The 16,204-nt window shown below is 36.4% G+C and overlaps 1 protein-coding gene across 1 annotated transcript in view; it reads left to right on the forward strand.

Annotated features, from left to right (window-relative positions):
• LOC121424250 overlaps nucleotides 1–16,204 on the forward strand; it is a 95,197-nt gene that overhangs the window by 69,552 nt on the left and 9,441 nt on the right. The window contains 15 exon segments of the mRNA XM_041619869.1: nucleotides 237–388; nucleotides 1,592–1,850; nucleotides 3,162–3,431; nucleotides 6,691–6,999; nucleotides 7,877–8,164; nucleotides 8,780–9,040; nucleotides 9,189–9,464; nucleotides 9,811–9,941; nucleotides 10,418–10,528; nucleotides 11,221–11,287; nucleotides 11,836–11,985; nucleotides 12,390–12,627; nucleotides 14,214–14,281; nucleotides 14,843–14,966; nucleotides 15,910–16,038. Of these exon segments, the coding sequence (XP_041475803.1) occupies nucleotides 237–388; nucleotides 1,592–1,850; nucleotides 3,162–3,431; nucleotides 6,691–6,999; nucleotides 7,877–8,164; nucleotides 8,780–9,040; nucleotides 9,189–9,464; nucleotides 9,811–9,941; nucleotides 10,418–10,528; nucleotides 11,221–11,287; nucleotides 11,836–11,985; nucleotides 12,390–12,627; nucleotides 14,214–14,281; nucleotides 14,843–14,966; nucleotides 15,910–16,038 (2,833 nt within the window).

Genomic DNA, 16,204 nt, shown 5'->3' on the forward strand with positions numbered 1-16,204 from the left:
TGATGTGGTGGTGATGGTGATGATGATGATGATGATGATGATGATGATGATGGTGATGATGATAAAGGAGAAGATGGAGGAGAACGAGGAGGAAGAGAAGGAGAAGAAGAGGAGGAAGGCTGGGGTCTTTAGTTTTATATATATAGTCCCTTTTCATTATCCACTCATCAGATTAACACTTCTATTCAGTAATACCCATTAATATAACCACTTGTCTTTTACTTGTCCCATCATAGGTGTAACTGTCAATTCTCTTATTCCAACTCTTAACCTGGGATCTAACAACATCCTCGAAGGGGATTCAGCTCATACCTTCACATTCTCGGTTGATGTATTTACCGGAAATGGAATTATAACTGATGGAACTAATGAGGATTGGCAGCTTGAAGTATGTATCTCTACTTTTTATATATTTTATAAATAAACGGTGTGGGGGACCATTTTATATTCTTGTAGTCTCACATGCATAGCAGAAGCGAGATATACATGTAAGAGCAGCTTCTTCAGTGGGACTGGGCATTAATTTCTACATCAAAATCTTGGTTAGATGGTTAGATTTTTGAAGTGTCAGCATGATTTTGAAAGTATGTGTTCATATTTCATAATCTTGATCATCAGTTTGATGTGAATTACAGGTCACAAAATCAATGTCAAAGGATATTTCAGATCATTCTTTGATATGGTATCAACATCTGAAGTATATTCAAAGCTTGATATTTTTAATTTTCAATAACTGTTTTTGAATTATGATTTCATATTCTATGAAAATTGTGTATAATGGTCAATGAGTATCATCAATCATGCAAGTATCACTCTAAGTTAATTGGTCAATTTTAAAGGCCATTACAGATTAATGAACTTCAGGTAAAAATGGAAATATATTTGCAAAAGTATTTGATCGAGCCCATTGATTCTTGTGTCAAAGGAATATATCACAAAAAATGACATTTGAATACTGTGTAACCATGTCAAGGTGAAAAGACTCGGCAATGAATGCAGATGAATCCTTGGAGCGTGCACCTTCTTCATTGTATTTAGGGTGTTTAAATTTGTTAAATAGAAAAGCATGGAAGTATTTTCACTTATGCCACTTTATATGATATTTTTTTCTCCTTTCCAAACTAATAACAATATAGTTGATATTGTATTTTTGACTGAATGTTTGATTCATCTATAAAATAATGATTTCATCTTGTGTTTCCTTTATATTGAGTTTTTGCTTTTTATCTAAACATTCTTCATCATTAAGAGTTTGATTTATTCATATGTTAAAGAGAATGAATATTCTGTTACCACTTCTCTGTCAATACTAGCAAATAAGAACCCAAAATGAATTTTAAAAAGGTCAGAAACAGTGGACAATTCAGGATACAAAAACTAAGGCTGCAGCACACTAAATGAAATATATTTCGGTTGGCCGGTTTTTGATGATAAAAATGATCCATTGATGCAATTCACAAAGTGGAAAATAGGCAGACATTCTGGGTTCCCATGCCTTGAAAAAATAAAATTCAAGCAAGCTTGACATCACTTGCAAATGTGCTTGATTATGTAACCATAGTAACCAATCAACATCATGTCTTCCTCCTAGGTGTTTGTGAGTTTCTTCAACGATGGAAGAACTCCTCTGCGGAATGTATCTATAGAGGACCTGAGTTCCCCATCGCTACCCGACAGTCAGATTGTGTTCTCTGATCTTCAGGCTACTCTCAATCTCTCTGGTCTGGGATGTGATGAATTCAGGTATTTCTGTGCTCGTCTGAGTGCCCCCGGAGCTAACTTCACCTTGATGGGGGCTCCTACCGAATCTTCTCTCCTCGGCTGTGTCTCTTCTCAGTTAACTTGCTCAGGTAACATTCCTGCTGTGTATGTGTATATCTTCTGGGGAATTACCATGTGGTCTATGGTAATCCCACTTTGTCCAATGGCTGTTTGGTATATCCTGGAAAGTATTTAGAAGGCTGTTTGGAGAGTTACCAATGAATTTACATCTGACTGGTACATATTCTTACATGCTATTATAGACAGTTACATAGTGATATACTCGCACAAGAAAGGGTCACCAGTGGTTAAGTAAAGCCATGCTGCATGCATACCTTCCAAAAATGTTTATGAAATGGCCACTGCATGTTAAGTGTCCTGGGGCCGTTTCATAAAGCTGTTCGTAATTTAAGAGGAACTTTAAGAATGACTAGTGATCTTTTCTTATGGTATACACCAAAACTTTCACTGGCAAGGGTTTTACGCCTAAGAAAAGATTACCAGTCTTTCTTAAAGTCGTTCTTATCTTACGAACAGCTTTATGAAACACCCACCTGAAATATAGAAGATGCAATCAATTGTAACAGTATAGCTTGCCTGTAAGCTTGTGACAAACCGTGTACAAAAGTTACAATCAATTTTAATATTCATGTTCATTTTATTTGTGATACGACCCCTGATCCCATTACATGTATGTCACCATAGGACAATTCCATAAAATGATAAACCTTTTGTATGTCTGACCCCCTATTTTTACTTCACTTCATGAACTGACAAAGTTATGATCCTTTGAAAACATCACAGACTGTCAAAAGAACAAGAAATCAGAGACAGAAGATTTCATGAAGGTCCCACATATAGGGGGTCAGACGTACATAAATTATGGAATTGCCCCATACAGATCACCAAGTAAGCATTTCATCCAACTGCTGCTTGATCCATTCATGATATTTATATATGGCTTGTAGTCCAATACAGAAGAGGGGTATTGCAAGAAACATGCAGTCAATTGTCATGTTTAGGTCCCTAATTCAATCATAGTTGTTACTAAAGTCTATTGCAAATTTGGGATGGGTTTCTTGCTTACTGTTGTAATTGTTCGCCATAATGGCAGCTTACATGGTAACAGGGCTCAGCAGCCAATCATAATCGAGGTTGCCATGGTAGTTGCCATAATGGCAAAGTTACAACAGTTGCAACTCTTTATGAAATGGACCCCTGATAGAGGTTATAGTGTCATGCTTTGCTGTGATGAAAGTGCTTTGGGGATGAAGGAAGATGCCATTCAGTAAATATAAAATGTGTCATCGTCGTACAGATTTGGTATATCCATTATTTTGTAAGCATGATACATACTATTTTTTTTCTGAAGAACAGTTTTATGTGTGATATCTTTACAGCAATCAATCTCAATCTGAGATTACAGGACTCCACTGATACTACCCTGACCGTTGAGTGGGAACCATCCATCGGAGATTTTGATTCCTACCTCCTCGCTATTAATCCCCGGGAAGGATCGAACCCGGAATACTCGCAGATCAAATCGCTTGGAACCTACATGCATACATTCACTGGCTTAACTCCTGGGAATAATTATACAGTCTCCATACAGCTTACCAAGGGGGGTGTGCAGAAAGGAGCGGCTAATGTCCTTTCTCAAATAACTCTCCGTAAGTATATTCATCTTGGTCAATTTTCAATAAAATCAGCTTTGATTGGATAATTGCTCCTTAGATTAATTTTTGCATTTAGTACCAAACTGTGTGATGTCATAGAATGTTCAGTATTTTTTTGACCAAAATTTTTTAGAGCATGATGAGAAACCTCCATTGAGCAAATTTGACGCCAATTGCTTTTTAGGCAACATTAATACCTATTTAGACTCACTGAGGTAATATTGTACTTTTGGCTATTCATTGTCAATGGATCAATGTGGGTATCGTATTCATGTGGCCATACCATGCACCCCTATGAGCCAATTAATATTTAATTTGGTCTGTGGATGTCAATCATCATGTAGTATTACATGTGTTCACATGCAAAATAAAAGTGAGATTTAAAAATCAGTTTTCTAATTGCAATTATAACATCAATACAGTTTTGTGTGTGGACAGAATAATCTGATTAATGATTGCAGTTCTTATCATGATTCAACTGTGGTTTTTCAGAATAATTGTGATTATTTACTGAGCGTTTTGTGTGTGAACGAAATTGCGATTAGAAAATAGGTTTTAGCTATCCCATCATTCTTTTCAGGGTGTGTGCTCAATACGTTGTTCATGCACTATGCAGTGTGTGTGTGTTTCATTAGGGGATGCATGACGAAAATTTTGCGTTTAAGAGCAGTATACCCCAAGTTTCCCTTATCATCAAATCTCTTCTCAAAACCCTATTGCCCTCAAGCATGAAATTTAAGTATAGAAACACCTGTTTCTTGACCTCGGTCCGAAGATAATACACCCCAGCATCAACGGTCACAGCAGGGGGCCACACACGATGGATTGCATTCTGTTGAGTGCATGGAGTTCCATGTATACACGCGTTGATAGAAACTTTTTTCTTCCTTTCTTTCTTTTTCTTTCTTTCTTTCTTTCTTTCTTTCTCTCTCTCTTCCTTCCTTCCTTTCTTTCGTTAAGACTGTATCGTTGCGCGAGTGAACGGCATGCATCCCATATTTTCTTGCTGTACGGACAGAAACTAGATGGGATGCATCGCGGTCCTTGCATGCTAAGCATACCATAATTTTTATTCCGCATACTTTCCTTATTTCGAGGTCGATTTTCTTCGTTCGAAATTGAAAATGGACTAGTATTGGATGTCTGAATGTAATATGCCTTTGAAAACGTGATTAATATCGAATACAATAATTTCATTCCGAAGATCCTTCTACAGGCAGACAAGTCTTACGTAATAGCACAGCTGTTGTTTATCGTTTTGTCCTTGGCTCAACGCTCGTTTAGCTGGCCTATGGTGGTGAAATCGAGACAAGGGGATTACCTGGCCAAGATGGGTGTATCGGGGTTGGAAAAGTTGTTTGAGATTTGCAAACGCAAAACGGGGTATGCGACCGCAGTTTGCAGTCCAAAGTGAGGTCGAGAATCAAACGGAAATTTTCGTAATGTGCATGCAGTGTATAACATGGATGCACTGCACGTTACCTTGGAGCTATTGATCCCATTTAGTATTAACAAATGCAGTCTATGATAGTACATATCATTTATTATTTGATTAATGATTTTGTTGCCATACTTTGTGTAGCCTTTGTACTGTTAATGTGTATTTTGCCCTGTCCAGTATAAACATTCTATAAAGTGAAATGGAGATAATTATGCTGGCTTATTTCTGTTGCTTCCTCATGTATATGAATGGTTTTTGTCTCACCTGCGACGCAAAGTGAGACTATAGGCGCCGCTTTTCCGACGGCGACGGCGGCGTCAACATCAAATCTTAACCTGAGGTTAAGTTTTTGAAATGACATCATAACTTAGAAAGTATATGGACCTAGTTAATAAAACTTGGCCATAAGGTTAATCAAGTATTACTGAACATCCTATTAGAGTTTCATGTCACATGACCAAGGTCAAAGGTCATTTAGGGTCAATGAACTTAGACCATGTTGGAGGAATCAACATCGAAATCTTAACCTGAGGTTAAGTTTTTGAAATGTCATCATAACTTAGAAAATATATGGACCTAGTTCATGAAACTTGGACATAAGGTTAATCAAGTATCAATGAACATCCTGCATGAGTTTCACGTCACATGACCAAGGTCAAAGGTCATTTAGGGTCAATGAACTTTGGACGAATTGGGGATATCTGTTGAATTCCCATCATAACTTTGAAAGTTTATGGATCTGATTCATGAAACTTGGACATAATAGTAATCAAGCATCACTGAACATTTTGTGCAAGTTTCAGGTCACATGATCAAGGTCAAAGGTCATTTAGGGTCAATGAACTTTGGCCGAATTGGGGATATCTGTTGAATTCCCATCATAACTTTGAAAGTTTATGGATCTGATTCATGAAACTTGGACATAATAGTAATCAAGCATCACTGAACATTTTGTGCAAGTTTCAGGTCTCATGATTAAGGTCAAAGGTCATTTAGGGTCAATGAACTTTGGCCGAATCGGGGGTATCTGTTGAATTACCATCATAACTTTGAAAGTTTATTGGTCTAGTTCGTTAAACTTGGACATTAGAGTAACCAAGTATCACTGAACATCCTGTGCGTGTTTCAGGTCACATGTCCAAGGTCAAAGGTCAATGAACTTTAGCCGAATTGGGTGTATCTGTTGAATTACCATCATAACTTTGAAAGTTTATGGATCTGATTCATGAAACTTGTACATAAGAGTAATCAAGTATCACTGAACATCCTGTTCCAGTTTCAGGTCACATGATCAAGGTCAAAGGTCATGTAAGGTCAATGAACTTTGGCCATGTTGGGGTTTTTTGTTGAATAACCATCATATCTCTGTAAGTTTATTGGTCTAGTTCATAAAAAGAGGACATAAGAGTAACCATGTATCACTGAACATCTTGTGCGAGTTAGAGTAGTATGCAAAGTCAGCACTGCTGCTATATTGAACCGCGTGATGCAGGTGAGACGGCCAGAGGCATTCCACTTGTTTAAAAAATCCATTGAAATTTCATTTGTGATTCCAATCAGATTTTTGGAGATGGAGGGATGACTTCCTTTCAGTACACTATATGATATCCTCTTTCTTTACCATTTGGGTATGCATTCATAGTTTTCCATCTTTCTCCTTTCACCAGTATTACAATCACATCACTTCCTTTCTCTTCTATCTAACTTTCCCAAAATGTTCACCTCCCTTTTAATTAGAAGTCTTTAGGCAGATATTTATATGGCATCATGCAAATGCTGTGATTTTCTTTATCATTTCTGTATTCCATTCAGATCCTTCATGTCCTGCCCTTGAAGTCCCCACTGATGATGTCACATCCACGGAGATCGCTGTCACATGGCCCAGACCAGAAGGCTGTTCCAACGTTGCATCTTACTCCCTCAGCATCGCACCAGACACTGATGTGACTTTTATTTCAGATATAGCCAATCCTTTTACATGTAGCAGCCCAACTGCTGATGCGTACAGGGCTGTTTTCTCCTCACTCACTCCAGCCCAAACATATGTGATAGAGGTCAGGGCCAATGCTAGGTACGGTCCATCGAGTCCCCTGGGCTGTAATTCTAGATCTGTTGTGGCAAGTAAGTATTGTAGTCAATTATTCCTTCCTTACTACTAGTATTCAATACTTGAGATAAAGAGATTTATGCAAACTAAAAATTCATTAGTAATTTAGTTCAATTCCAAATGGTTAACTAGAATATTTTATTGCAGCAAAATGTTTAAAACAATAATTAACGATACCAAGGATAAAATAACTTTGTGTTCTTTGGACACATGATCAAATCCAGGTGTACATGTTATATAATTGACGGTATAATAGACATGTTATACATTGAAAAATGAAATTATACAAGTACATATATGTAATGAGTTACATGATCTTGATTTTTCATGTAATTTGTCAGAAAGAGAGCAATACCCAAAAAGAACAATAAATACTTCAGTTAGAGGTTATTAAAAAGTGTACCCTATTTTCTATATCTTAACATTATTAACTTGGTTTGCCACCCCCCCCCCCTACCCTCTCTAAATCCACTCTTTCTAATGCTCCAATCAAGAATGTCTCTGGAGAGAATATATTTATCTAGGTTAAAAACAGATTAAGATTGATGGAGCAAACAAATGCCAGATAGATATGCCCTCCATGATGTTTGTATACACAATATATTTCATATTTCATACAAGCAGAGATACAAGGAAAGTAAAGTAAATGAGTATGGTCAAGTGCATCTGCATTTCATATTTGTTCAACTCTGAAAACAGGATTATTTTACTTTATATGTTTGTATTTTTTAAATTTGTTTCCAGGAGAACAATCATTCACAAACCATATACTTGTATGAAATTTCATAACAAGATTTTGAAACAGTACAAAAATGAAATGAGCATCATCTCTGAAATCAAGTTACATATGTATCTACTTTGAATGATTTCCATCCACCTTATCTATTTAAGAGCCCGGAGCAGTTGATCTTCAAGTGAACGCCTTCAACAGCACATCAGTGAGCCTTGGCTGGAACAGTCCACTATCGGTCACCCCTGATGGCTACATGCTGACCATCGACATCCTATCAGCAGTACCAGATGCCGCTCCGGCTCCTGTTGATTTCCCTGGAACGGACACGGCTTATGTGGTGTCCTCTCTGTTGCCTGGTGTGGAGTATTCGTTCACTATACAAGCGTACCAGAGTGTCCAGTCTATACGTTCCTTCGGGATAGCAGATACAGTCACACAGCGAACAAGTAATGATTAAGGGTCTTGAGTGGTTTAAAACTAGGGATGTGATATTGCAAAAGTTATTTTCAGAGGAATGATTTCCCAAGATGAAAGATATGGAGGAAATAATGATTTAAAGATATGAGATTGGAATGTTGAAGGTACCCTCCTGAAGTGATTGTGAATTGTTGATAATGGAGCATCTAAGAATTGATGTTTGCTTTAAGATGTGGAATCATCAAATAGATCAGAAATAATTAAATCGTCAAAAGAACCTCAGAACTCACAATGATAGATTCCACCTTTTCCCGCTGCAGGTGTTTCCCTTTGATTATTAAAAAAGTATATAAGTATTTTCATTCTAATTTACAGATATTATATATCTTGCACGTTGATGGAATGACACAATGTAAAGAGACTTGCTTACTAAAGTAAAGTGAATCTTTTTAGTATTAAGTTTTATTTGATGTGATACTTATCTGTTGCTCTACTCCTAATTCACACTGTAAATATCTCAAGAAATATACTGGTGAATTGGTGCATTCATTGGTTGATTGTTGATAATGATGCTAGTCATGCTACCTACAATACAATCCTTCATACATAAATTTATCTTAAACTTCAATACTTTTTTTTGTCAGCCCCGGTCCCTCCTCGAAACATTGTGATCGACGCAGCTGAAACATCAGTAACCATCACCTACGAAGCCCCTCCCGGTTTCCATAGTTCCTTCATTCATTCTCTACTTGATGTGAATGAAAACTTGTTGAATGGTCCAAATGCCACTAATGAATTCACTGTGGAGTACACAGGCTTGACGGCTGGAACCTTGTACACCTACAGAGTACTTACCATGGCAGGGTCAGCGACGAGCGAAACGATTGAACGGACTTTCACCTCTCGTAAGTACCTTAAAGTTATCTTGTAAGTTAACTATAACAGATAATCACATATAGCTTCAAATAATTTTCTTATTCCAAATTGATGAGTGATTTATTGCTATAAAAATGCTTCATGGTTGATCATTGATTGACTCATTTCTACGCACAGGTCCGAACCCTCCAAGGGTACCGCAAACAATATTCGTGGATGAGTCAACGATCACCATCGTGTGGGAGCATAACGTTGGTCAACGTGATGAGTACCAAGTCTCCTACACTCCGATGGGCGATAACACTCAACCGCAGTCACCACAATCTCTGAGTGAGAATCGATTCACCCTGACAGGCATAGATCCATACACTACCATAGATTTTAACGTGACCACCATCGTAAACTCTGTGCATAGCATCCCTGCAACCTGGAGGCAAAGGACCGTTGCCACGAGTAAGTTCACTCATTTATTATGTGTAGCTGTATAAGACTCTGATGTATTTTAAATCTATTTGTAGTGGCTTTCCAATGGTGCATCCAACTTGTAATGTTAAGTGTTAAAATTGAAAATGATTAGAAGCTTGAGTAGATACGAGGATGAATATCCCAATGAATGGATGGATGAATAGATGAACGAAAGAATGAATACATTATTGAATAGATAAATAGAAGAATTGTTGGATGAATGTATTAATTGATTATTGAATGAATGGATGAATACATGAATGAAAGAATTGTATAGTTATTTGATTAATCAGTGAATAAGATAGCAAACCACTCTCATCTTTTTTTTGTCTAGGGCCTGATCCTGTACAGAATCTAATGCTTGTAGTTACCTCACCCAGCTCAGTCGATGTTATCTTCAATGTCCCCGACAAGCCTAATGGTTTTATCACTGGATATCTTATCTCCTATATTGGAACAAGGAGTGTGAGTATCAAAGTTTCTAGCAAGTTGGTCTTCTACCAATTACTAGTAGTTTAACTACCAGACTGTCCCACATCACTTTGGTAAAAAAAAATTGATTTGCTATTAATTTGTCGAAATCAAATTTGCAGCATCAGAAATTACTTGGCATTCATCCACTACTTTTATCAATCTGTCACCGTATTGTTTCTTTGAATCATTGTAAAACTAAGTAATTTCCTTCATATTATATTTGGGTCTTGTTTCGTTACTTTAAGGGGAAAAAAATTTAAGAGAAGTTATATGTTTCAAGATACTTAGACCTCATCATCATTGTGTCTTTTGTTGTTTTATAAAATTCTCGTCAGCATAGTAGTTATAGCCAAGGTGGTTGGTTTTCTCAATAAGAAGAATTCATGGGTATTCATTTCCCTCTTACTCTGAAAGTATTTGTTACCTTTGACCATCGAATGACCCTTGACCTTTTGCCACTTAAACAGGATGGTACTGTTAGCAGTGGAAACCAGATCTTCTCTGATATCCACCCGAATGATGTCCGCATTGAAGTTCCTATTGCAAATCTTGACCCAGGTGTTGTGTACGAATTCTTTGTAAGTATCACCTCATTGTCATGTATCCCATTTTGTACATTCATTGATAAAATAATGACAAAATTATTTATTGGACATTGTAATTTTGCATGTTTCCCCACGCAAGGTTCTAAAAAACCTCCGATATTGCCATGACTGAATGCCTCAGTGATTACCAACAGGGAATTTCTACCTGCCAGTGCCTATATAGGAGAGTGGCAAATATTGATTCTTTTGTTGCAAAATGACTTTGTTTCTTCATTTACAAGAACCATGAAAGTGGGAGTAGTATCTTTATTTCATTCCTTCTAATGGTTTAGTCTGTTGCTGTTCTTTTTTTTTCTTTAGTTTCTTGAGTGGTAAACCCATTTTCTGCTCTTTATAATGTTTGTTTTTAGAAATTAGAATATGCACTTATGGCACCGAACACATTGGTTGTTATTAATGACTTTTTACATATTTATTAGTGACCTTTGACTTGAAGCATTTGATCTTTTTTGTTCTTAATGGCATTTGACCTGTTAGTTTTTTTAATGGTATTCAAAGTTTTGTTTTTTACGTGACCTTTGATCGTTTGGTTCTTAATGGCCTTTGTCCTGATAGTGTTTAATGATATTGGACCTGTTCTTTCTTAATGACCATTGACCTGTTAGTTCTTAATGGCCTTTGAACTTTTTTTGTTTGATGACCTTTGACCTGTTATAATTATTCAGGTACAAGCTGTGAATGATGAAGGAACAAGTGATGCAGAAAGTGGGCTAATAACTCTCGTTGCTGGAGGTAAGTGTTCTCCTTTTATGTATCACCGTCATTAAACTCTCCATTTGTCCTCTTTTTTTATTTTTGGTAAAGAAATTATCAGATTTATTTGATTTGCATTCATTATGTAGTGCCAATATGGCAGCTGCATCACTTTAAAACTCTTTAGGGGTATTGTGATTTATTTTTGGGGAGGGGGTTTTGTTTTAGGAGGATGTTATTGAAGTATTTAAAATTACTCCTCATCATTTTGAATATTTTTACTTTGTTATTGATGATGTCCTTAGTCTACAACTCCATGTATCTCTTAAGTAATTGTGTTTTAATAGAATAAAGATGAATCTAAATATTTTCTTTATCTGGTGATGGCCATATTTGATGGCCTATTTATATCTGACAGTTACCATATTAATGGTCAGATACCAGAGCTCAAAACAAAAAGAACATTGTTATCACAGCAGACAGTAAGAATTATCAAAAGAAATTGTTACTAGTATGCTTCATCAAAATATTTGTGTTTATAATGAAAATATGTTTCATTTAAGTTTTGATTGTGGATTATTTTTTAGATCCTGTGCCCTCTGGGAATACTATCAGTAATTTAGGTCAATTAGTTTCATCCACGGCAACTACCATCAGCATCGTAATCACCGATAACCTCTTCTCTGATGTGAATGGCTTTGTGATTGCTTTCCAGGTCTTTGTAGTAGAAGATCACGGTATGTATGTGCTTTCCAAGACTGACTGATGATCTGAACTTTCAGGTTTGGGATTTCATGCCGATGAAAATGGTGGATGGATTGGGTGTTTCTTCGAAAGAAGATTTTATTTAATGTATCCACATTGCAATCCCTGTAATCAGTCTGTATATGTAAGTTAAAGGTTAGCATTGAGGTTTGAGTCTAAAGTAAGGTTAAGTTTTAGTTGTTTAATCATGAGACTTACAAACACATAAGGGATGGAGAGAAAGATGAAGAGCAATATCGACTTTTTTTGTTGTTTCATGCAGCCAAGAAAAGTAGAGCAACTGTAAAGAGTGAAATTTTATCAAAGTATTATTTTCTATCTATGTGCTACCAAGAAAATGTGTTGATTATGATCTCATTTTCCTACACATTAACAGCAAGCATCACAGATCGGACAATCAGTGACCCACCCAGGCGTTACCAAGAGGTCCGAAATCTACCGATTCGCCTAGTTTATGTGACATCGCCCCTCTTTGCGCCAACCCCACTAGTCAGCGGCCGTCGCAAACGTCAGATTGCTGACACACGTACATCTTTCACCATTGGTACAGAGACTGAATGCGTTTCTGAGGACAGCATATGTAATGGCCCTCTTGAGCCTCTGACATCCTACAGGTACTAATAGTGTTTCATAAGGGGTTGTTGCAAAAAAAATGCAATCATTTCAAGTCCATTTAAGGTGATGAAATCATTAGTAGTCTGACATAAGGCTACGTAAGTGTCAGTCCTGGACAGAGGATCATCTGTACCTCTTTATCCAGCTCTTGGTGATATACTGTACGTAGCATCTGAAGAATTGGCGCGGTCCAATAATATCGACCCTCTTTACAAATTGTAATACATCCCTTGACTCTACTACAAGCTCGGGAAGACAATTCCATAATTTGCAGATTCTCTATGTAAAAGAGTTCTTACGTGTATTCTTATTAGCTCTAATCATTAAAAGATTTTGCACATGACCCTTTGTACTGGTACGAGAATTAAGTTGCAGACATGGGGCAACATCAGGGTCATATTTGTGGAGAATCTTGTCTTGCATCATCATCATGTGGCATCGTTTCTCTATCCACCAGGCGCACTCACATTACTCCTATTTTAAGATCCTTACATTGGCTCCCTGTAAAACAGCGTATTATGTGCAAGATTTTGTTGTTAACTTTCCATTGTGTTCATGGCTCATCTCCCCAGTACCTTATTTCACTGATCAAAAGTTATACCCCTTCAAGATCCTTACGTTCCTCCCTTTCCAATTCTCTTGTTACCCCCAAAGTTTCCAAAACTTGGGGTGAAAGATCATTTGTTTACTCATCCTCGAAAGTATGGAACAGCCTCCCTCATAACATCAAACAGTGCTTGACTTCTGAACCTTTCAAAAATTACCTCAAAACATTTCTGTTCAATTCTTCTTAATTTCTTTTATAATTTCCTAAAAAGCGCCTTGAGCACTCTACAGAGTGGATTTGGCGCGATATAAGTCTTCATTATTATTATTATTATCACCATCATCATCATCATTTATGTCAGTCATCATTGTCCTGCTTTCAAAGGGTTATTCTCTCTTTCACCATGATGGCACACCCTTCTTTCTGTCTTGAGCATCCTCTTCGTTCAAACCAATCTTCTTTTCTCTTTCACCATATTTATATCCATAGTAATTCACTGATACATGAAACTGAAAGTAATGAGCCCTCAAATCAAAGAGAAGGCACCTTACCAAAATTCTGAGCTAAACTTCTTATGTCTTTTGTCAGAAACCTCCCTCAGCTTCCTTTCCATTTTAACCTTCAAATATGATAATAATTGTTTATTTATACAGTGCATTAAGTAAATGCATATACTCTACCTTGCCAGATACTTGGTGTCATATTATTACCCCGGCTTTAGTATGGTTGCTAAAGAGTCCAAAGGAATAAATCATACCAGATACCATTCACCTCATGTGGGTTAAGTGCAGTACAATGTAGGTAAATTTCTTGCTGAAGGAAAACACACCATGGCTGGGCTTTGAACCTACGTCCCTCTGTTTGAAAGATGAGAGTCATAACCACCAGACCACAAAGTCCCACATATCACCATATCAATATCACAATAAACAGAGCGATGTAGGTATGCAGTGAAGACAATTAACACATTTCTGATTGTGGTCCCTTTATTTTTGTTTCAAACTGATATTTATTTGATGTCTCCCAATTTGTTGACAGGATTCTTGTTCGAGCTTACACTGATGGTGGCTTTGCAGACTCGCCTTGGTCTGATCCTATCTCTACAAGTAAGTCAATATCCTCACCATCCTACTTAGGCAACATAAGAAAGAATATAACTGTAATATGCAATAGCAAAATGAGTCTGACATTTTACATAGATGCCCATGCACTTGCGAGAAGGTTAGCAATCCATTACTCATAGCAGGATAAGTATTTTCACCATCATTTGGCATGGAAGAATTCATTTATAAAATATAGAGCTTAAAAACCCATTTTCTTTTGAAGTGTCTCTTGCTTCCTTTTGTCAAAGTAAGGCAGTATAGAGGTCAAAATATTTTGAGATCTTAATATATTCAGGACAAAGCAACCTTTTGGGTAAGGTTGGCTCACAATATACATTAATATCATTGTCCAGTAATCTTGTTTCTTAAATAAACAGATTTCTTATAATTTTGGTGGTTTTAAAGTGTTTTTATGCACTTATTCATTAATGTACTGTAATCATTAAACTTTTACTTATTACCTATTAAGAGTTTCATCAAAAGTTCTCTCTCTCTCTCTTTGAAATTTTTTTGATCAAATTTCATTACATTGTTGTATTGTTCTCATTATTTTTTATGTGATAGGAGTATTGGATTCCTGGTTCACCATCCCCATCATCATCTATGGAGTCATCATCTTCTTCATTATGATATTCCTCATCCTATGCTGCCTATCAGCTGGTCGTCATCGTCGTAAGAAGGTCAAGAGGTAAATGAATAATCAACTTTCCCTAAAAAATGTAGCCTTTGCAGCATTGATATGATTTGCCATAGTTTCAATGGAAAATACATAAAGAATAAACATCCATATTCATTCATATATGAATAATAATGATGATAATAATTAAAGATTTCTATAGCGCACATATCTGTCGAAGACACTCAAGGTGCACAATTAACAACTTATATAAAATAGAAATAAATTAATAAATACACAAAATTAAACAAACTGACAAGAAAGAATAAATCAGTTAAAGTTGGTAGTCAAAATAACAATTCGGCCTTATCACACGACGTACAGTCAAGGAAATGCTTCCCTCATGAGGTAAGTCTTCAATTTGTTGTGGAATAGCTCTCTTGACTAGCACAACTTAATGTCCGATGGGATTGAATTCCACAACTATCTGCCAGTGACATTCTTAGAAAAGTTAGAATTTGAATACCACACGGTAGGAATATTTATGATGCATTTCGATTTGTCTTTAATGACCATAAAAAGATGCTTTATGATTTACAAGGAAACTAGAAATTAGACTTCAGCTTTAAGATTTCAGTTTAATTTAATGATCTTTGTGTAATTACTTTGCACAGTCTGACTGCCCTATATGTGAGAGCTCCTGACCTTGATTTGTCATAAATTTAGTTGTTCATGCAGTGTAGAAAGAATGAAGAAATATTTGGGATGCACATAGTCATCACTAGGTCAATAAATTTATTGAATTACCCTGGTGTATTTTTCAGCATTGTCATAGTTAAGATGTACATGTGTAACAGCTTTAGATAAAAAAAAATTTCAAAGAATTTATTACGTATTGGTATGACAAAGTGATATAATAATAGTAATGAATGATAATTGGCTTTATATAGTGTGATTCCAGACTATGACTGTTCAAAGCGCTTATTAACAATTATTTTGTATTTGTCTTTGCTAGCTCACCTGGACCAAGGAAAGCACGTGGCTTCCACTCACCCAAGCAAGAATCTCGGTTCAATGATAATCACAACAACTCTTCATACAGACACCCAAAGCATAGCAAAGCACCTCCTGCTATCCTCTCACGGTAAGTCAATATTTTAGCTCTTAAAGATGAATATCAGTTGTGGTAACAATCTCAAAATGAGTTTGAACCGAATCCAATAAAACGACCAGTATGTATGTATAAGTGAAAAATATGTGCCAATTAGCTCTTGAAGAAAATGCGTAATTGCTGAGAAATGAGCAAAATA

This window comes from Lytechinus variegatus, chromosome 1, assembly GCF_018143015.1.
Source record: "Lytechinus variegatus isolate NC3 chromosome 1, Lvar_3.0, whole genome shotgun sequence".
Taxonomy (NCBI): Eukaryota; Metazoa; Echinodermata; class Echinoidea; order Temnopleuroida; family Toxopneustidae; genus Lytechinus; species Lytechinus variegatus.